General features: G+C 48.3%; 2 protein-coding genes across 8 annotated transcripts in view; one reads left to right on the top strand and one right to left on the bottom strand.

The window, feature by feature from the left end:
- The window catches only part of Dpcd (deleted in primary ciliary dyskinesia homolog (mouse)), a 23,679-nt gene extending 14,914 nt beyond the window's left edge, over positions 1–8,765 (bottom strand). For 2 of the 6 annotated variants that reach the window (XM_036170900.1, XM_036170908.1), the window contains exons 1-2: positions 8,631–8,765; positions 4,485–4,565 (exon numbers count right to left, since the gene is read on the bottom strand). In XM_036170900.1, the coding sequence (XP_036026793.1) occupies positions 4,485–4,565; positions 8,631–8,694 (145 nt within the window). In that variant the 5' untranslated portion in view covers positions 8,695–8,765. The remainder of the gene's footprint in view (positions 1–4,484; positions 4,566–8,630) is intronic. The other 4 variants (XM_036170892.1, XM_036170921.1, XM_036170918.1 and 1 more) reach the window with 4 other exon arrangements.
- Positions 8,759–20,859, top strand: Poll (DNA polymerase lambda). 2 transcript variants are annotated; one of them, XM_036170871.1, is made up of 9 exons: positions 8,759–8,840; positions 9,611–9,748; positions 10,956–11,250; positions 11,446–11,605; positions 11,928–12,245; positions 16,391–16,564; positions 17,239–17,367; positions 19,478–19,646; positions 19,972–20,859. In XM_036170871.1, exons 1-9 carry the CDS (start codon positions 8,828–8,830, stop codon positions 20,334–20,336), a joined length of 1,761 nt encoding a protein of 586 aa, XP_036026764.1. In that variant the 5' UTR covers positions 8,759–8,827; the 3' UTR covers positions 20,337–20,859. The 2 variants fall into 2 exon arrangements, with proteins under 2 accessions (XP_036026764.1, XP_036026772.1); XM_036170879.1 differs by lacking the exon at positions 11,928–12,245.

Here is a 20,859-nt window from a genome sequence, read left to right as displayed (position 1 = left end):
AACTATGTAAGCACCTGAGACCATCTGTTATTCTTCAAGACAGGGTCTCACTATGTAACTCTGACAGTCCTAGAACTCACCAGGCTGGCCGTGAACTCAGAGATCCACCTGCCTCTGCTTTGCAAGTGCTGGGATTAAAGGTGTGCGCCACTATGCCTAGCTGAGACCACTTAGAATTGGGAGCAAATGAGCACCCCTCGGTCCCCATGGCATTGCTGTATGGCAGAACACAATCACCACAGGTTTAAAGGGGGCAAGTTCAACTAGGAAACATCTAACATTTGCTTATTTATTGAGGAGAAAGTATTTCCCCGACCTGCTTGTCTTCAACCTCTGCCTCTATTCTCCAGGGGAGCAAGTATAAAGAATTACTGAGGAACAGTGAGATCTATTTGCAAAAGGGACAGGTAAAATTCAGGTCTACTGATCATGGTGCCACATATTTAGAAGGCCAGTGGGATGGAGGCTATAGGCTATCTTGTACTAGATAACAAAATCCTGCCTTAAAACAAAACGAACAAAGAATTCAGGTCTTAGACCCCATATTCAGAATTCAGTCATCAATAAAGAGGTAAACTATAGTCTCCAAGTGTTCTAAACAGATGTGATATTCCAAAACCTTCTCCAGTACTTCTTTTTCCTTATGTTCTCTCTCTTCTCTCTCTCTCTCTCTCTCTCTCTCTCTCTCTCTCTCTCTCTCTGTGTCTGTGTGTGTCTCTGTCTCTCTCTCTCTCTCTCCCCCCCTTCCTTCCTTTGTTTTGAGACAGGGTCTTTCTATGTAGTCCTAGAACACACTGTTTGTGGCTGGGCTCAAACTCACAGAGATCCCCCTGCCTTCTGAGTGCTGGGATTAAAGGTGTGTACCACCATGCCCAGCTTGTGTTTCTATTTTTATACTTTAGCCTCTAAAGGCCAGGTTTGGTTATCTGAAGGGGAAGTAATATGATGGATTACTACCTAGCTGGGCTGGCAAAGCAGGATGGCCATGTAGTCATGGGCTCCGTTAAACTGGCTGGCCTAGGGACATCACCAGCATGGCTCTTAGAGGCCAGCCCAACTTTCCACAGAAACCTGCCCCAGAAGCAAGAGTCACAGCACTCTGGTTTCCTCAGTTCTCTCCTCAGCACCACTGGGGGTCACAGGAGTGTGGCACTCTTGGCTCTTATTTTGTGTAACACCTTGGGGATTCTAGTCTTCGTTAGAGTGTAAAACAGAAAGAGGTCCCCCTTTCCAGCCTCCCAAGAGGCAAATCTGATGCAAGCTTTTGAAGTCCTTACTTTGCCCGTGCGTGTGGGCAAGAGTGCACCCGTGCAAAGACGCAGCCTTGGCTTTCTGGTCGCCTTTGTTCCTGTACTCAAGGACAGCTCCTGAGGCAAAATGGAAGGCTCTTTCCGCCTGCTGTCACTGATTTGATTATATGTTAAACCCAAACTGGTGTGCGCAAGGCAGCTCTCTGGGACGCTGTCATCTCTTCCCGGCTGAGTCAGGGCCAGTCTTTGGAAAGCAGACTTCCAGTGACCCTGTAAAAGGTCTGACGGGAAATGTATGGAGAAGGCAGTGCCTGGGGGCCTTTTCCCAAGTCAGCAGGAAGCAGGTTGATGCCCCAGACTGCTGAAAGCAGCCCCATCTTTCAGGTGGGCTGGAAAGTGGAGGTCCTAAAGGCCTCTTTCCCCAAAGCTCCAAGGCCTGGCCCACTTCCAATACGGATAATTACATTCCCCTTTCCTAAATACTCCCTGCAGCTTAAACTGGATGCAGGATTCTTCTTTTCTGCCCTAAAACACTGCAACATTGCTATGTGGCTATTAAACAGCTGCCGTGGCCCATCCCTGAGGAGGCTGGAGGGAATCGAGTGGGTCATTTATAAAGCCGCTGAAGTGCCTGGGGATGAAAGTGCTCAATATGCTCCCTCCCAATGCGGCCTGTGGTGGTTAGGCCGGCGGTCAAATACCAAAGCAGATTAAGAGGTAATCCAAATGTAATCGCTGGGGGACAGTCTGCCCTTCAGCCTCGGCCCCCTGGACATGCTGTGTTCTTCTGGGGGTTGGTTTGATGTTCCGATCATTGTTACAAGGCCCTTCAGCTTTTCCCTCCATGAATACATACAGCGTTCATTGTGGGGGGTGGGAATGAATAGCCCCGAGAGGGGAGAAAAAAGATGACACTAACATGCTTATTAACACCGACTGGAGGAACTCTGTCCCAGACAGATGCACACCTACTGGCAATTCTTCCCCTGTAAATTACTTTCTGAGCTTTTTTTCTAATAGAAAACCTGTTTGACCAATTATCAAATTTGTGTATTAGCTGGGGAAAAAAAAGGAAACCATTTCACTTACTGCCGCAAAAACCATATCTGTGGAATCACTTCATAGTATGACAAGCCAGTTCTGGTCCTGAAGATGAGATTCATACATTAATAACCAGGCATGGCGGCATGTGTTTGCAGTCCAGCAACTTGGGAAACTTGAGGCCGGACACTACCTGAGCCTCAAAAGTTCGAGGCTAGCCTAGGCAATGTACGGAGACCCTGTCTCAAAAACAGACAAGCAAACAACTTCTTTGCGCAGTATTTTGCAATTGGGTTGGGGGTTGGGGGAGATAAAAAACAAGAAATGGAGCTCGGAGCTTGGCGGCACACACATTTAACCTCAGCTTTAAAGAGGTTTGGGTGGGAGGATGGTGGAGCCTGGGGTACACAGTGAGTTCCAGGCTACACACGAGGACCATGTCTTGAGAAAACAAGGACAAAATAAAGAGAATAGGATTTAAACATTCTTAGCTCTAACACTATGCCACCGTCCACTGAGGCTCAACTACTTCCTAGGATGGAGCCAAGCTTCAGTCTGGCTCAGACACCATCCAGCCTTGTGGTTTTCAACATGGTGCTTAACTTCTCTGAGCTGTAAAATGGGGGCAACAGTGCCTATGTCGTGGGGCCTCAAAGAAGATGGTTACATGAAGAAATTCAAGTAGAGTCCCTGGAATGATGCCGGCTTAGTGTGGTAATGTCATTATCAGGTAAATCAGCCAAATGGGGAACCAGTCGCTCCTCCATTCTTGCTGTGAGAAGCAAAAGGAAGTCTGAAGGCGTGCTCGAGCCAAGCTGCTACTACCCGAAGTGGGACAGCAGAGCACGTCATGCCACAAAGGGGAACCTGGCCTTAGTCTTCATTTTAATTTCATGCCTAAGCATGGCAAAGGGGCTGGGTTTGTTTATTGTTATGGCCTCCACAGCTCTACCTGCTTTATTTGCTGTGTGGAGGAAAGACAGGACATGAGGGGCTGGGCAGGAGCTGAGGCTGGACTCGGTGACGGTGGTGGTTAGCTCACGTGACCTCTGCTTTCATAAGTTCTCCCCTGTTAGACATTCCAAGGCTGTCACCCCCTGGGAGCACTATAAATTACAATGCATTGTGAGGATATTACTACTGTATTGGTTTCCAACGAATCAGTGTCATATGCTAAACACATCAAGATTTTTAATAGCACCAGACTAAACCAATTGGGACTGGAGCCCAAGCAGCTCATAAGAAGAAGAGATCAACACTTCACTGCAACTGAGCATGCGCAGGACACACAGTTTAAGACTAGAGACCAAGAGAATATGCAAACCAGTATAACCCATGTTGTCAGTTCGAGACATTTATGAGCTGTCAGGAAAAGGGAAAAAGAAATTCCCTCACCAATACTACCTGTCGATCAGACCCAGGAAGAAATGAAAGTCAGGAATAAGGACAAGAAAATAACTCAGCCCAGGATCCCATCATTGGTCTTAGCATTTCAGGTGTGAGTTAATAAAGAGACCAGCTCCCATGGCAGACAGCTTTGGGCCCTGGGTCACAGGGCCAGCCACCCAGCTCTGGGAAGTCAGTTAATGCTGATGTGCATCCCTGGGAACAGAGAACAGGCAAATCAAATAATCCCCAGAAATCTGAGCTGGAACTCCTATTCATGAGCCTATTCTTAAGGAGGGGGAGCCCGCAGGCACAAGAGCGAGGGTGCCACAAAAACCGCCATTCCTCCCCAGTTATTCATGTCATTCTTCAAGAGGAGGGTCATATTTAATGGCGCCGTCTAGGAGCTAAGGTCAGAAGCTGCCCCGTCTGAGGCTTGCCCTTGGTGTGACTACAGCAAGCAACAGAACAAGCAACAAGAAGCTTGATGTGCAAGCCTTGCCCTCACCACCACTCCCTCTACCCAGCCTCTTCTGTGATCTGCCGTTCCAGCTGTTTCTTAGAACCTCACTCCTGGCCCAGAGGCTCATCTGTTCTCTCATTTATCTGGAGGTGGGGGATGGGCTGTACTGGGCAAAGGACTCCACTCGGCTTCTCAGGTTCATATTGTTCTCAGAACAGTCTTGCCCCCAAGGACTGCCATCTCCCTACCATGCACACTGCATGCCGAGCTCCCCGCTCAAGCCTAAGGCCAGAGCCTTCAACTGGACCTCAGGCAGCAAGGACCCACAGGAGTCCCACACTTACCAAGTAGTTCACTGGTCTTCTCATCGTATTCTTCCGCCATTTCCTTCCCATCTGGGAACAAATAGTGCACCATCCTCTTCCCTACACACAGAGCAAAGAGCACCTTACCACAAAGCTGCCCTTGGCCTTGCCCCTGCAGACTGAGATGTCTATCCCCCAGACAACAACAGCCGAGAACCTTGCCAGAGCCTCCCTCTTGCCAACTGGTGCCCACCATTGCTTTTAAGATGTGTCCCAGGCTCCCTTCCCCTCTCCCACCACCAAAAAAGCCATGCTTCTTCCCAACTGTGGAACTTTGCTCACTCTTGGAAACCTAGTTCGAATGTCACTTCACTACAAGTCTCCCGTGCCCATCACTTGCAGCCACCGTGGCAGATGGGTCACCTCCACCCCTAGGGCCCCTCAGCAGGACAGTGTTAAAAGCATCTGATAGAAACCACATCAAAGTCTTTCCCCACGTCCTACAACCAGGGCTATCTGCTCTGAGAGGAGCTGGGTTTCCTGATGGGTGCACTGTCTCTCTGCCTTCGGCTACACATCTCTAGGCCACGCCCAGCACAGAGCCCAGGATGAGGATGCTATCATCATGCATCTTCTTCCTGACACACACTTGCTTTATGATTTTTACATCTCTTATGTGAGCCTTTGGTTATTCTCTTCTATTGGATTGGGGCGTGGGAGTGGGGGAGAGGGAGGTGAGTGGGTATCAATGGTTTCCCAGAGATCAGCCACGGGAACTCAAATGCTGATTACTGAAAGAATGAAAGACATTGATGTACCATCCATTAAAAGAATGAAAGACATTGATGTACCATCCATTAAAAGAATGAAAGAACCTATGCAAGTCTCCTGCTCACAGCACTTGTCAAGGGGAGGGCTCTGTAACTGCTTCTTTTTCTCCCAGGCAGGTAAGGAGATACAGGTAGCTGCCTCAGGAAGACTGTCCAAAGGGTCTTTATACCCAGTGGACATGTACCTCCCATCAGCTTTAAGAATAAGAGCCCTAAGGTGGCTTCCTCCTGTTTAACTCACTCCTCTAGGACAGTTTCCTTGAGTCATTCCAAAATTTGCAAGGTCTCTTGGCAGGCCTCAATAATCAACCAATAATATTAATAATAATCAATAATATCAACCCCCTTAAGAATCTGAATGCTTCACAGGTAAGAGCACTTGCTCTGCAGGCATGGGGAACTGAGTCTGAATCCTTAGCACCCTACATAAACAGCTGGGTGTGGCTGTACACGCATGTAACCCCAGCGCTGGGGCCAGAGACAGGCAGGTCCCAACAGCCAACAGGGGAGCTCTGGTTCAGGAACAGACTGCAGGGAGGCAGGGACCAACAGAGGACTGAAGTGAAAGCCTGCCCTTTACTCACCTGACATCCTGCTATGGCCTCTGTGTACACACACATGGGTATATCTTCCTGCACACTGACATGCAAGCTTCACACACAAATACACCACACCACACCCCCTGCCCGCCAAAATACTGCCCTCTGACCAAAAGCAATAGAAGCAGACCTTAAAATGCACTTGAACATTCATGTTCAAAGCAGCATTGCTCACGCCAGTCAAAAGGCAGAATCAACCCAAGTGCCCATCAGTGGCTGGGCGGACACTTTGCGGGGAGTGTGCACGCGCAGAAGGACAGCTTCACTGCAGAGGGTGCTGTGGGGCAGAGAACAGTCAGCTGGCCTCTCAGGCATGAGGACCTGAATCTGACCCCTAGCATTCACACGTAAAGTCTGGGGCGGTGACACGTGCATATAATCCCATGACTGGGGAGTTGGACACAGAAGGATACAGGGGCTCGATGGACAGCCAGCCCAGCCTAACTGGCAAGCCCTAGGTCCCAGTGAGAGACCCTTTCTCCAAACAAGATGGAGGTCAGCAAGATGGCTGAGCTGGTGAAAGTGCTTGTTGTCAACCTGACTGATCTCAGAACTCACATGGTGGAGGGAAAGTGCCAGTTTCCACAAGCTGTCTTCTGATCTCCACATATATGCTATGGCAGGTATACACATATACACATACAAATGTTAAAAAAAAAATAGAAAAGAAACAAAATAAATCCACAAACCATTGTGGGCAATTGTGAGGAAGAAGGACACCAGCATTGACCTCTGGCCTTCACACAAGCACACAGAAATATAAAAAGGAAATTCTGCACATGTGACAACATGGATGAACCTTGAAAACCTTCTGTAATGTGAAATAATTAAATCAAATACTATTTGATTCCACTTACACGAGGCTCTTAGATTTGTCAAGTAAATTGAAACCCAAAGTAGAATGGTGGTTGCTAGGAGCTGGGGGAGAGAGTATGAGGTTACGTTCTGGTGGGTGCAGAGTGTGGTTTTGAGAATGAAAAGTTCTGGAGTTGGATGGTGGTAACAGTTGCAAAACAATGTGAATGTAATTAATGGCACCTAAAAATGGTTACAACAGTCAATTAGTATGTTTTTAAACCATAATAAAAACAAAAACCAGATCAGGCATGGTGGTACATGCCCTTTATCCTATAACCAAGGAGGCAAAGGCAGGAGGACCTCTGTACCTTCAAGGGCAGCCTGGGCTACACAGCACATTTTAGGCTAGCCAGGACTACATAGTGAGACCCTGTCTCAAAATACAAACAAAAAGACCACTGTCTTGTGAAATAATGTCCCAAATCTGCACACCGTGAGATCACAGCATGTCCTAACTTATCTACGGCTCTTCATTTTCTACCTCTGACAGCCTCTTGAGAAGAGACTGTCATTTACTCTGCATGGAGAGAGTTGACACAACACAGGCAGTGCCTGAATGGCGGCTGGCTTCATCACCCTTAACCAGCCTTACACTCTCACACTTCCTTGCCTCTACAGTGATTCATCTTCTGCTTATGGTCATCTTCCATCTCTACTTATCAAGTACCTATCAAAAATTCTTTAGGGGCTGGAAATAACACCTCTTCTGTTTGGTCATTATCCAAAGAGAAAATTATTTTTACCTTTATGCTTTTTTTTTAGCATTTCACACAATATCTCAACACCACCACCACCACCCTTAAGCTAGGGTCTCCTGCCTTAGCCCTCCAGTGCAGAGATGACAGGCGTGAGCTGCAATGTCCTGCTAAGATCCCAACCTATTTAACACAAGCTGCTGTTTACTTACATGTCTTCTTGACCAGTCTGTGAACTCCTAGGAGACCACAGACCGTGGGTTTTTTGTTTGTTTTGTTCTGTTGTTGTTTGTTTTTCTGCCTGCTCTAGCACAGAATCTGGCACACAGCCAAGGCCTCCCTAAATGCTGCAGTTAGGAACAAATGAAACCTGATTTTCCATAAACTTCATGCTTCTTTGATAGCTACCTGTGGATCTAAGTCCCTAGCTGTTAAGCTTTAAAGGGAATTCAGATCTAATTCACCCTGGCTGCCAAGAGGGTCCAGGAAAGACCTCTAGAGGGGACTTACATCTACCATTTGCAGGACAGGGAAAAGCTGTTACCTCAAACTCCTGTTCCTAATCATTTAGATCTTGCTCTACCTCCCCTAAAGATCAGAGAACATTTAGAAATCCACTCTAAACAAAACACAGTTGGAAAGGACCTCTGAAACAACAGTGGCAACCCTCCCGCTTCATTTTATAGGAGAAAATGGGGTTCTAACAAATTAATATGTAAATCAATGGCAGAGTTGATCTAAAACCCTGGTGTCCCTCCATTCTATGCCACTGGGTTGCCATTATCAATAGGAACCCCAAACTGAGATGCATGGGGTCCCAGGTCATGATACAGTTGTACCTGAGTATCTGCAAAACCTCAGGCTGGTCTAAAACCTTCCTGGATTTCAATTAAAGAAAAAAAAAAATGGGGTAGAAAATTTGCCTCTTGGTACAGCTCTGTGGAACGATGATGAATGTAAAATGAATTATTGGGAATTACCAACAAAACTCTTAGCGGGGCGGGATGGGGTAAGGAAAACTAGATGTGGGTGACCAGAGACTTGAGTTCCACTCTAGCCCTCTCCCTGGGCCTCAGTTTCCTCCTCTGCAAATGCAGGAAGCTAGCGTGGCTGATGGCTGCGACAACTCCAGCTTTGCCCACCCTGGGAGGAGCCGGTGCGTAGAGCCCGCCCTGAGGGAGAGGATAAGAGGATAAGAGTTACCATCCTGCAGTAGCGCCGTCTTCTCGGCAGCCCGCAAACTCTCCAGCCAGCCAGTCACCGCCATCTTCCCTCCGCCCAGCAACGCGCCCGGCCACTTCCATGGCAACTGCTGGGCCGAGGGCCACTTCCGGGTGACCCGGAAGGTATTCTGGGCACTTACTTGTCACCCCCCACCCTCTCCCGCCCCGCCCGTTTTCATGGGCTCCCATGGTGAGTTTATTTCTCTTTGCGGGAGATTCTGGCCTAGTGTGACCGGCTCTGGGGCCCGGTCGGGTGGGGAGGTTCCTAGGACTTTTAGGGTCCCAGCACCAGCTCACTTCTGGCCCCAGCTGGGAGTCCCAGGTTCACGCCAGCTGCACCCGCCGTGCCTGTGGCACATCTGCTCCAGTCTTGCCCACCTCCAGCTGTGAGGACACCTTACACCTGCAGCGGCTGCACCCCATTTCCCTGCAGCTACGGGGCTCAGCCCTCCGCCCATCCCCCACGATGAGGCTGCGACAGAGGCAGGTGCAGGCGGGCCCGCAACTTCCCCTGAAGTTTTCCTCTGCAAATGCACATTGAGGCTAGAGAAAGATGCCATGAGGTTTGTGTGCACGTGTCCTTCAGACTCCACTATTTGGGGGAGATGAAGACTTCACTGAAAATGTAGACCTGTTTCCTAGCTCGTTAGCATTTTGGAAAAGCCTCTTGGAAGTGGAAGCAGAGGCCGACTGTGCACTGGACCTGCAGAGCAACCCTCTCCTTCCGATGTTGTTTCCCTTGAGTCAAAAGCCACTCCCACCCCTGACTTCCACAGTCTCAACCTTTCCCAGACTTCACTCAGTACTCTTAACGCTGAAAGGCTGGTGTGTGTGGAGCTCGTATTAAACCAGTGATGTTTAACTTGGGTTTCTGAGACCTCTGAGAAAGGGTCTCTTGCTCCCAAAGCCCGTCTCAGGCCCTTAATCTTGGATTTCTGCATGACATCTATCCTTAAGCAGAAAGGCAAGGATCCAACCATACTTCAATGGACCCCCAAGGCATCTTGAAGGCGTTTCCCAAGCGAAAGAAAATTCATGCAGAGCCATCATCAAAAGCACTTTCGAAGATTCCCAAAAGGGAAGTGGGAGAAGCTGGAGGTGAGCTGGCCTACCCTGAGAACTCATGCACTTGAACCCTCAGCCTTCTGTTGTCCAGAATCAGATAATGGAAGTGGCCTTACCTGTGTAGGGCTGGGATCTCTTTATACCTACTTATATTCACTTTGGTCTCTATCCTTTTCTCTTGTTTAGAGTCTGATTGTAACCTTGACTTTGCCTTATAGCCGAGAACGAATGACCGTAATAAGTCCTGATCCTCCTGTCTCAACCTCCCTAGTGCTGGGCTTACAGATGTGCAGCACCACATCCAGCTGCTGTTTGTCTTTGTTTTTCAAGGCAGGGTTTCTCTCTGTAGCTCTGGCTGTTGTGGAACTCACAGAGACCTGCCTGCCTCTGCCTCCCGAGTGCTGGGACTAAAGTCGTGCGCCACCATAGCTGTGCTTTGTCTTTGACAGGCCATTTGCTGTGTTATCTTCTCCACCCCGAGAGCTTGGTGAGCAAGCGTTCCCTGGTTCCTCAGGAAGTGGCCCTTGGAATTCTTGGTTTCGTTAGAGGCATTCCCGGAGCGAATAGCTCCCCCTGAATCCCTGTTCTAAGCTGTTTTGCCACCGAAGTTGTTAAATAGATGGCAGAGATTTTAAGGGGTTGGGAGTGTTGGTCAAGTTTTCTAGACTGAGGGAAGGAACTTGTAATGGTAAGAAATGTGTACTTTGCTGGAAAAAAAAATAGGTGAGGAAATGATTTATGAGCTGTGTTCAAAGCAAGAAGGCTTCATTATTCAGCCACAAATACTTATAGATGACCTGTGACATGGCAGGCACTGCTCTAGTTTGCACCAGGAACAGAACACACAAAATCCTAACCCCCTACACTCAAGTGACAGCCCTTGAGAAAGTTTGCTGTGTTTGTGGTAGAATTCTTTGAAGGTATTTTGCTCTCTGGGTGGCAGGAAAATGATTACTTTGAAGAGAGGCGATTTCAAATGGTTCATTGTGAGACTATATTTCTAAGTTTCTCAGCTCGGTGACATACATACATCTGTAATCCCAGCACTTGGAGGCAGAGGCAGGAGAATCAGGAGTTCAAGGTTATCCTCTGCTACGTAATGAGTTTGAAGCCAGCCTGGGCTACATGAGACCCTGTCTTAAATAATAGTAGTGGTAATAAAATAATAATAATAATAATAATAATAATAATAATAATAATAAAAGTTACGGTAATAGGCATTTGGCTCTCGTCTTCACAGAATGGCTGAGCTCCTTGAAGGCTCACATTATGCCCACTGGCATTGGACGAGCCCGGGCTGAGCTCTTTGAAAAGCAGATTATCCATCATGGCGGCCAGATATGCTCTGCCCAGGCCCCTGGAGTCACTCACATTGTGGTGGATGAAAACATGGACTGTAAGCGGGCTCTCCGACTCCTTGGACTACCCCAGCTACCCCCCAGTGTTCAGCTGGTGAAGTCAACCTGGCTGAGCTTGTGCCTGCAGGAGAAAAGGCTGATGGACACGGCTGGATTCAGCCTTCCCATGCCCAAGAGGTGGGTTGCCCCTAGCCTTTCTCAGGTGTTTGTTGATAGCATCTTGAGTTTCCATCTTGAGTTATTAAAAAACAACTCCTACTTTTTAAATCGGACATACCTGGAAATGCAAGGTTTCAGTGGAGAGAAAGGTTGGGGATAGAGACAGGTGAGACTTTTGTTACCCTAACAGCCTGTGACTTCCCTGCTGTCTAGTTCCTTGGACCAGCCACAGCCCAGCAAGGCAGACCAAGGCTCTTCTGCCCCTGACCCCCAGGAGGCCGTATCCAGGACAACCCTCTCTCTTCCCCCTCCTCACACCGGAGCTGCATCTCCTCCTCCAAAGGCAGAAAAAGCACCAAGAACCCCAGCTCAGGTGAGAAGTTCCCAACTCAGGGCCCTGACCACAGAAATGGGAGGGCCTGGTGCTTATACAAAGAATTCTAGGTCTTTTTTTATTAAGCAGCTGTTCCTCTCTTCCCAACATTCATCACTTCTGCATTTACCAAGCCATGTCTACCATACACTACTGGGAATCCCAGGGCTCTGGAGGAAGCCCTGTGGAGCATGACCTCACACTGAAGAAGGCATAAGCCCAGTGCAGCCTCATCCTTGAGTCAGAGTAGACGACACCTACCCACCAAACACAACCCTCACTTTTGAGGAGGACACAGATTTATTGTTTCTTCTGTTTCCAGCTCAGTTCAGATGATGAAACCAGTGATGAGGAAGGGCCCCAGGTTAGCTCAGCACATCTGGAAGCCTTGATCAGTGGGCACTATCCCACTTCCCCTGAGGAAAATGGTGGACCTGACCCAGCCCCAGAAGCCCTGGAGAAGTGGGTGTGTGCACAGCCCTCAAGCCAGAAGGCAACTAATTACAACGTGCACATCACAGAGAAACTAGAAGTGCTGGCTAAAGCCTACAGTGTCCAGGGAGACAAGTGGAGAGCCCTGGGCTATGCCAAGGCCATCAATGCCCTCAAGACCTTCCACAAGCCTGTGAGCTCCTACCAGGTACTTGGAGGTTGGGGAAGAGGCCTCTTCTTATTAATTAGTGGTTGATGGCTGTTTGAAGATTACCTACCTAATAGAAATATGTATTTGTATACTTAAAAAACTTAACTAACATAAGTTTGATAATCCTAGATGACTATTAATCTGTGTTTCTTAATTATACATTACAATTTCAAATGAGCTGTACAAACATAATACCTTCAACAAGAGTAGAAAAATACATACAATATAACAAAATTAACTTTAAATTTGTATCAATAAACTAAAATCTATAGCAATGTAAAGCATTTCAAACAAATTGTTGCTTTTTAAAAGTAGATTCAATGATCTACCCTTTCATCCTGTCACATCTATCCTACATTTCTATGTCATATCCCCCTTTCTTCTTTAGAAAGAGATTACATTTATAATCAACTTCCTTTAAGTAAAAATAAACATTTATAAATAATATTTTGGGAATTTGGGTATAACTTCTCATATTACTTCCTGCTGGATGGGGGTGCTGGCATCTTATGGGGATCCTGAGAAAATTAAGAATTATGGTCAAGTCCTGACTGGAATAGTCTGTGAGGCTGCATTGTCTGAGCCAATTGCCTTGAAGCCATTCTGGATGTTGGATCATCTGGGCCATGATGTTATTGGAGACCTTTCAGGGGGGTCTTGGCTGATCAAACCATATTAGCCTGGAAGGAACCCACAGGTTCTCATCTTTTGTGGAAACAAAAGCAGAACCTCTTTCCCAAAGCAACGTATCCTTAGACACAAACCTTGAAGTCAAGATACCTTTAAAATATATATTGGTGTAATTCAGAAGGCTTTATAATCAAATGTCTTTCTGAAGTTAAAAATCCCAGAGATTGTAGAGGGACTTTTAGAAGGTCTTGTTGATTAAATCAAACCTGGAGCCAGGTATTGGGGTGAATGCTGGAAGATCAGAGAAGCAGAACACACCACAGCTACCTCACCTCGCCAATTCTTGTTGGCTGGTCTTGTTTCCTCAGACTGAAAGCTTCTGAGTCCTCATCCAAATGGATCTCAGCTAAACTGTGCTGTTTAAAAGCTTGAATGCTTAACCAGCCAAATGCTTCTAGTTTCTGGTCTTCATGCCTTATATATCTTTCTGGTTTTAGCCATCACTCCCTGGGATTAAAGGCGTGTGTCACCATGCCTGGCTGTTTCCAATGTGACTTTGAACTCACAGAGATCCGCCTGGCTCTGCCTCCCAAGTGCTGGGATTAAAGGCGTGTGCTACCACTGCCTAACCTCTATGTTTAATATTGTGGCCGTCCTGTTCTCTGACCCCAGATAAGTTTATTAGCGTGCACAATATTTCGGGGAACATAGTACCACCACAAGAGATAATATAATCCAGACTCTGTGTGTGTGATTTCCATCTTTATGGGGCTTGTTTTTTATATTACTTTTACTGTCTCTTTAAAGATTTTATTTTTTAAAACTATCTATTTCTTTATATAACTGCATGTACTCCTTTTTTTCTCTCTTCCAAGCCTACATATATTTTTACACACAATGTAAACCATTCACAGGTTTATTCCATTTGAATCTGTCTTTTTGTGACTCTATTGCTTTAAACTGCAGCATGACTAGGACAAAAGCCTTGACTGCTGACTCCACCCACCTCAGCTTCCCAACACTGCCAACTCTGGGAGCCAAGCTCTCTGCTGGCTCTGGGAGGCATTGAGTCCATGCCTCCATCCAGCAGCATGTAGCCCAGAAACAACCTCCTCCTCCTCCTCTTCCTCTTCCTTCTGCTTCTGCTGCTGCTTCTTCTGCTTCTTCTTTTTTTTCTATACTATCAAGAGCTAAATCCACCACACAGTATGTTGCATGGCTTGGAGATGCCACTATGTACCATGGTGGGAATTACCATGTTGTAGCTCAAGTCTACACACTGCAAACCCGCCATACTGTAGCTCAAGCCTGCAGGCCACTGTGTCTCTAATCTCGGCCCACATGAGACATGAAGTAGAAAACTTTGGATGATTGTCCAGGAAGCCAGCTGTCTCTGTCATTCTAGATTTTTGGAAGTTACTTACAATGCATTTCCTGTTTATTTAGGTAATGTTATATCTTTCTGGGGTCTTTGATGTAGTTGAAGACCAGATGGTTATAATTTTTCTTGGTTATGATAAAAGATAAATTAGATATGAAACTTTAGGCTCACAAATATAGGATAGATAGAATATTTTATTTTGCCAAATACAAATAGACTAGATATTATAACTGTAATTTTTGCTTAATAACTGTTTGTTATATATAATTTTACTATGTTAAAGTTAAGACCTTCCTTTTTGATTAGACAGAAAAGGGGAAGTGTTGTGGGAGGTCTGTATGCTGTGAATAAGTGTTGCTCTGATTGGTTGATAAATAAAACCTTACCTATGGCAAGGCAGCTTAGAGGCAGGCAGGAAATATAAGCAGACAGACAGGAAGAAGAAAGGGGAGGAGAGCTAGCCTGCCACCCAAGGAAGGAACAGCATACTAGCAGACCAGTTAGCCACGGAACATGTGGCAAAGCATAGATTAATAGAAATGGGTTAATTTAAGATATAAGAGCTAAGCTGGGTGGTGGTGGTGCTCTCCTTAAATCTCAGCACTCGGGAGGCAGAGCCAGGTGGATCTCTGTGAGTTCGAGGCCAGCCTGGTCTACAGAGCAAGATCCAGGACAGGCACCAAAACTACACAGAAACCCTGTTTCAAAAAACAAAACATAGATATGAGAGCTAGCTAGCAAGAGGACTGCAATAGACTACAGTTTGTAAATAATATAGCCTCTGTGTGTTTACTTGGGTTCCGTGGCTGCGGGACCTGGCAGGACACAGGAACTTCTGACTACAGATGGCAGCACTAGTCACCACTGGACAGTGAATTCAGTGGTTAAGGTTTTTAATGGGTGGGACTTATGCAGAGACATGCTGATAAAAAATTTTAAAAAAGGTACTTGAAAACAGACCAGCAAAATTGTTAGGACTGGGAAATGGGTGCTTTGGGGTTTATTACACTGTTCCCTCTACTTCCAAGTATTTTTATATAATAAGTTTAGCCAGGTGGTGGTGGTGGTGCACGCCTTTAATCCCAGCACTCAGGAGGCAGAGGCAGGCAGATATCTGTGAGTTTAAGACCAGCCTGGTCTACAGAGTGAGTTCCAAGACAGCCAAGGCCACACGATGAAACCCTGTCTGAAAAACACAAAAAAAGAAGTTTAAAGCCAGGCACAGTGGTACATGTATTAGACTGTGGAGCCCATTTATTGTGGACTCTATAGACAAATTCCTCTTTGTCAATTTCCCAATCACTTGAAAGAAATTAACAACAGTAGCCCATTCACATTGTTTTTGTAAGGTTGAAAGATGGTTCCAGTAGCACAGGATGAGATATAGTAACCCCCAGTCATTGTGTTACAATAATCCCCAGTCAGTGTGTTACAGTAATCCCCAGTCAGTGTGTTACAGTAATCCCCAGTCAGTGTGTTACAATAATCCCCAGTCAGTGTGTTACAGTAATCCCCAGTCAGTGTGTTACAGTAATCCCCAGTCAGTGTGTTACAATAATCCCCAGTCAGTGTGTTACAGTAATCCCCAGTCAGTGTGTTACAATAATCCCCAGTCAGTGTGTTACAGTAATCCCCAGTCAGTGTGTTACAGTAATCCCCAGTCAGTGTGTTACAGTAATCCCCAGTCAGTGTGTTACAGTAATCCCCAGTCAGTGTGTTACAGTAATCCCCAGTCAGTGTGTTACAGTAGCCCTCAGTCAGTGTGGTGAATAGTTGTGTTGACAGTGGTGTCAGTTGTGATGGTAATGGTGATGATCATTTTCTCACCTCTCTTTGTTGTTTGGTTTGTTCGTTTTCTTTGGAGACAAGAGTCCCTGTATGGTGCCCTGACTGGTCTGGAACTGGGAGATCTGCCTGCATGCACCTCTGCCTCCAGGAATTCTGGGATTGAAGGCATGTACTACTACACCTGGCCTTTCTCCTACTTTTGTTGCTGGTCTCTGGGAACCAAAGGACAAGTTCCATTGCTAGGCTGGCCTTTGGGCAGATGTTCTGCTGAAGGAGTCAGATTCCCTTCCGCTGGCTCTTGCTTCCTAGCTTCTTACTCCTCCTCTGTACCACTTCTCCCTAGGAGGCCTGCAGCATCCCAGGAATTGGCAGGAGGATGGCTGAGAAGATCCTGGAGATCCTGGAGAGCGGGCATCTGCGGAAGCTGGACCACATCAGTGACAGTGTGCCTGTCTTAGAGCTCTTCTCCAACATCTGGGGAGCTGGAACTAAGACTGCCCAGATGTGGTACCATCAGGTCACACCCTGCCCATCTGCCACTTCACTATTGCTGTGATACAGAGCCTCTGACCACAACCCTTCTTTTTCTCGTGCAGGAGAAGGGTCCTTGTCCTCATGGGAATGAGTCTAACTACAAGGGAACTGCTTTTCAATGACACCAGAGTTCACATGGTCCCTCTCCTGTCCCCAGTATAGTTGTGTGGCTCAGTGTCCTTCAAGTATGGACAAAACAATAAAAACATTACTCTGTCCCACAAACCATCAAGGAACTTTCTGGTTTTTATTTTTATTTTTTGAGGAAGTATCTCGCTATGTGGCCCTGGCTAGCCTAGAACTTGCTATGTAGAGCAGGCTGGCCTTGAACTCATAGAGATCCTCCTGGCTCTGGCAAGGGACTTTCTAAGGAGCTCAGGCTTTGGGCTCCATGTCTAAAAGAGTGGCTCCCAAAGCTGGCCATGTCAAGAATGATCTTGGGAGCTGGTGAGAGTGAAGCCCAGACCCATTTTAGACCGAGGAATCAGGGCCAGCATCCCCAGATTATGGTGTGTCCCACTGAATAGAGGCTGGACTTGGTCAGTCTTGCCTTATGTCTTCCATGGTGGTGGCTGTGACAGAGGCACCTGTGTCTTCTGGTCCATACACTGCATTAGTCCTGGGTGCTCATAGCCTCCCCTGGCTGCTTTTTTCCAGGGTTTCCGGAACCTAGAAGACATCCGAAGCCTAAGCTCCCTGACTGCTCAGCAGGCCATTGGTTTGAAGCACTATGATGACTTCCTGGACCGCATGCCCAGGGAGGAGGCTGCGGAAATCGAGCAGACAGTAAGCATGGCTCCTTGAGCGCTAAGGAGAGTGACGCTTGAAGCCAGAGGCCCTGAACCCCTAGCTGGACAGCCCCATGGGCAGAAGTTGGGGTTGCCAGAGATTGCAAAAAGCAGGTTGAGACCAGAGCTGTAGGCCCAGAGGACATCAGGTGGAGGTGGGCACTGCAACACCAGCCCTCTGGGTCAGAGAGCAGAGTGCCGTGAGTGGAGCAGACACAGTCTCAAGGACTGGGATGTGGGAGTTTGAGCAGACCATATCAGGGGCGGGCCAGAGGTGTGAGTCATTGTCCTTGAGAGCTTGATGATGACTATAGGGTCAGGAGTGGTGGTGCACACCTGTAATCCCAGCACTCAGGAGGCAGAGGCAGGCGGATCTCTGTGAGTTCGAGGCCAGCCTGGTCTATAGAGCGAGTTCCAGGACAGTCAGAGCTACACAGAGAAATCCTGTCTCAAAAAAAAAAAAAAAGACAAGAAAAGAGAACTCTGGACTCCTCCCCTCGAAATGCACAAATGGCCCAGGTGTCTGTATCTCTTTGCACGTGTGTGAGCCCTCTGAAGCACCCCGAGGCTGCTCAGAATTGGTTGGGTTCAGATGAAAGCTCATAGGCTTGGGGGTGGGTTCAAAAGAGCACAGCCAGGACTTAGTTAAGGGTAAGCCTGGGTAGGAATCTCTCCCAGGGTTTCTCTTCCTTTGCTGTTAATATTTGTAATTGTCAAGGTCCAAGTATGTGGTTCAGAGGTAGAGTGTTGCTGAGTGTACCCAAGACCCTGCAGCACAGAAAGAAAGAAAAAGAAAAGAGTTTTAGTTGGCCAGGAAATAAGGTTTAGGGGCTGGAGAGATGGCTCAGGGGTTAAGAGCATAGGTTGCTCTTCTGGGACCCAGGTTCAGTTCCCAACACTCACATGGCAGCTCACAACTGTCTGTAACTCCAGTTCCAGGGGATCAGGCACCCTCACACAGCCATACATATAGGCAAAACATCAATGCACATAAAAATAAAATAAATTTAAGAAAAAAAGAAAGAAAGAAGGTTTGGCCAAGTTAAATAAAGGTTTGGTTTAAAGCAGGGAACTAAGTTTATAAGTTTATATATAGTGTTGAGTCAAGAGAGACAGGATGTCTCTGTTGTTTGCTCAGCTGGTGTGGGGCAACTATCTTTCCCTTTGGCCTAGGGTCTTGATGAGTGATAGCTGAATCAGCCTGCGGTCTGCCGTGGAACTAGGGGACTGGTGCTGGATGGATAGATAGGCCCTATTGTGTGCCCATCACCAAGCTGTGCTGCTAATGATGACTCGTCACTCAGCTACGGTGTCCAGGCACAGAGAATGCCCATTGGAATCAGGCTTCCCACTAGCCTGCCCCCAAGTAGGGCTCCAGCTATAGGGATGCTGATGGGTTAGTCATCTAGGCCGCCTCTTCCCATTCTCCTGGGAGGCCAAAGAAGGGATTGAAGGGATTAGCAGAACTGCTAGTCAGGTCAGGGGAATTGAGGTGTCCTGGCTGTGAGTAACCAGGGCCCCAGAAATCTCAGTGTCCTGCGGTGGGGGTGGGATATATCTACATATAAAAGGCCTCCACAGCGTCTGGCAGAGGCTAATGGGCTTATTCCTCCTCAGTCAGGCCTTTCAGAACCTTCCAGCGACAAGCCAGTCTCACGCCTCCTAGAAGGGTGTGGGCAGCTCCTGCCCTTCCTTTCCCACAGGTGCAGTGGTATTTTGTACTTCATTTTCTCTCAGCCAGGTTAGGGCTCTGCTAGCCACCTGCTCAGGCCTTAAACCCTGACTCCCACACACTGCCATCAGCTCCAAATTCATAGGCAGCTTGAGCTGCAGGCATGTGGCTTTTTGGTATCAGTGTATTTTCACAGGCCTAGCCTCTGGGTGTGGGTTGGAGCCAGAACCCAAAGAGTGTCCCGCTGTTCTTATACAGAGCCTTTCTGCAGAGTCAAGGCCAGTGTCTTCAGGCCTCTACAGGCTTGTCTCTACGGGGGGCCCAGGCGCATCCCCTCAGCTTAGTGTAAAGCATGGGGATAGGCCTGGGACATGTGCAAAGGCCTTAGGCTGTGGGAGAGGCTACCAGCCGTTCACGCCTCCCTGCTCTTCCACAGGTCCGGCTATCAGCCCAGGCCTTCAATCCCGGCCTGCTGTGTGTGGCCTGTGGCTCTTACCGAAGGGGAAAGCTGACCTGTGGGGATGTGGATGTGCTTATTACTCACCCAGATGGCCGGTCCCACCAGGGCATCTTCGGCCGCCTCCTTGACAGCCTTCGGCAGCAAGGTATTCACTCTGTCTTTGGGTGAGCAAGCTGGAAGGGGGGATCCAGGTCCAAGTTGTCACCTCTAAGTCCTCAGTTGGAGACATGCTGTGGGGGAGGGCTTTGCCAGAATCCCACCTCTTCTGGGGCCAAAGACGCTGTAGAACAGGTGCCCCACATCTCTACAGGAGAAGGTCTTACCTGTCCACCTTCCGTAGACGAGGAGTTGGGCTTAGAGGGGCAAGGGCACTCTCCGTGGAAGTGAGTAAGCTGGGAATAGAGAATACTTGGGAGGGTGCGGGTGGGCCTGGCTTCTTGCGCTACTAGACATCCCTTGTATTGGGCCAGGGTTCCTCACAGATGACTTGGTGAGCCAGGAGGAAAATGGCCAGCAGCAGAAGTACTTGGGTGTGTGCCGGCTTCCAGGGCCCGGGCAGCGGCACCGGCGCCTGGACATTATCGTCGTGCCCTACTGTGAGTTCGCCTGTGCCCTGCTCTACTTCACTGGCTCTGCCCACTTCAACCGGTCCATGCGAGCGCTGGCCAAGACCAAGGGCATGAGCCTGTCAGAGCACGCCCTCAGCACAGCTGTGGTCCGGAACAGCCAAGGCGTCAAGGTGGGGCCTGGACGAGTGCTGCCCACCCCCACAGAGAAGGACGTCTTCAGGCTCTTAGGCCTGCCCTACCGGGAGCCGCCTGAGCGGGACTGGTGACCTAGGGCTTAGGCAAGGGCAGCCACACGTGAGCCACCTCATCTAGCCGTCCCCCGCCGCTCTAGCTTTGCCTAGCTTGGCCATGGACTTCAGTCACCCGCTGTCCTTAGTGAGCCATGCCAGGAGGTTTGGGCCTGCCGGAAAGAGCCAGGCTGACAGTGGGAGCCTGCAAGGCCTCTCCTGGATGTCTGCTGACGACCCCTCCACCTCACCACTGCTCCTAGTAACGGTCAAGCAGAACAGCTGGCTGGTTTCAAGCCAGTTTCCTGTGCTGAAGGCCTAGGCTTCCCTTCCACCCCAAGATACATCTGGATGCTGGGAATCGGGGAGAGACTGGGGGTGGGGAAGAGGGAAACCCCTGTGGGTTCAGCATCTTCCTAGACCCTTCACAGTAGGAGAAAGCCATGCGGATTCCCTCACCCACTCACTTCCTGTGCAGCTGGAGCTGCTGGGGGTGGCCTGCCCAGACTGTGAGGACTGCTTCTGAAGGCCCTGGGGCCTAGTAAAGTGCTTTTGACATTCA

This window comes from Onychomys torridus, chromosome 1 (assembly GCF_903995425.1).
Source record: "Onychomys torridus chromosome 1, mOncTor1.1, whole genome shotgun sequence".
Classification (NCBI taxonomy): domain Eukaryota; kingdom Metazoa; phylum Chordata; class Mammalia; order Rodentia; family Cricetidae; genus Onychomys; species Onychomys torridus.
This window is presented reverse-complemented; position numbering and strand designations above follow the sequence as displayed.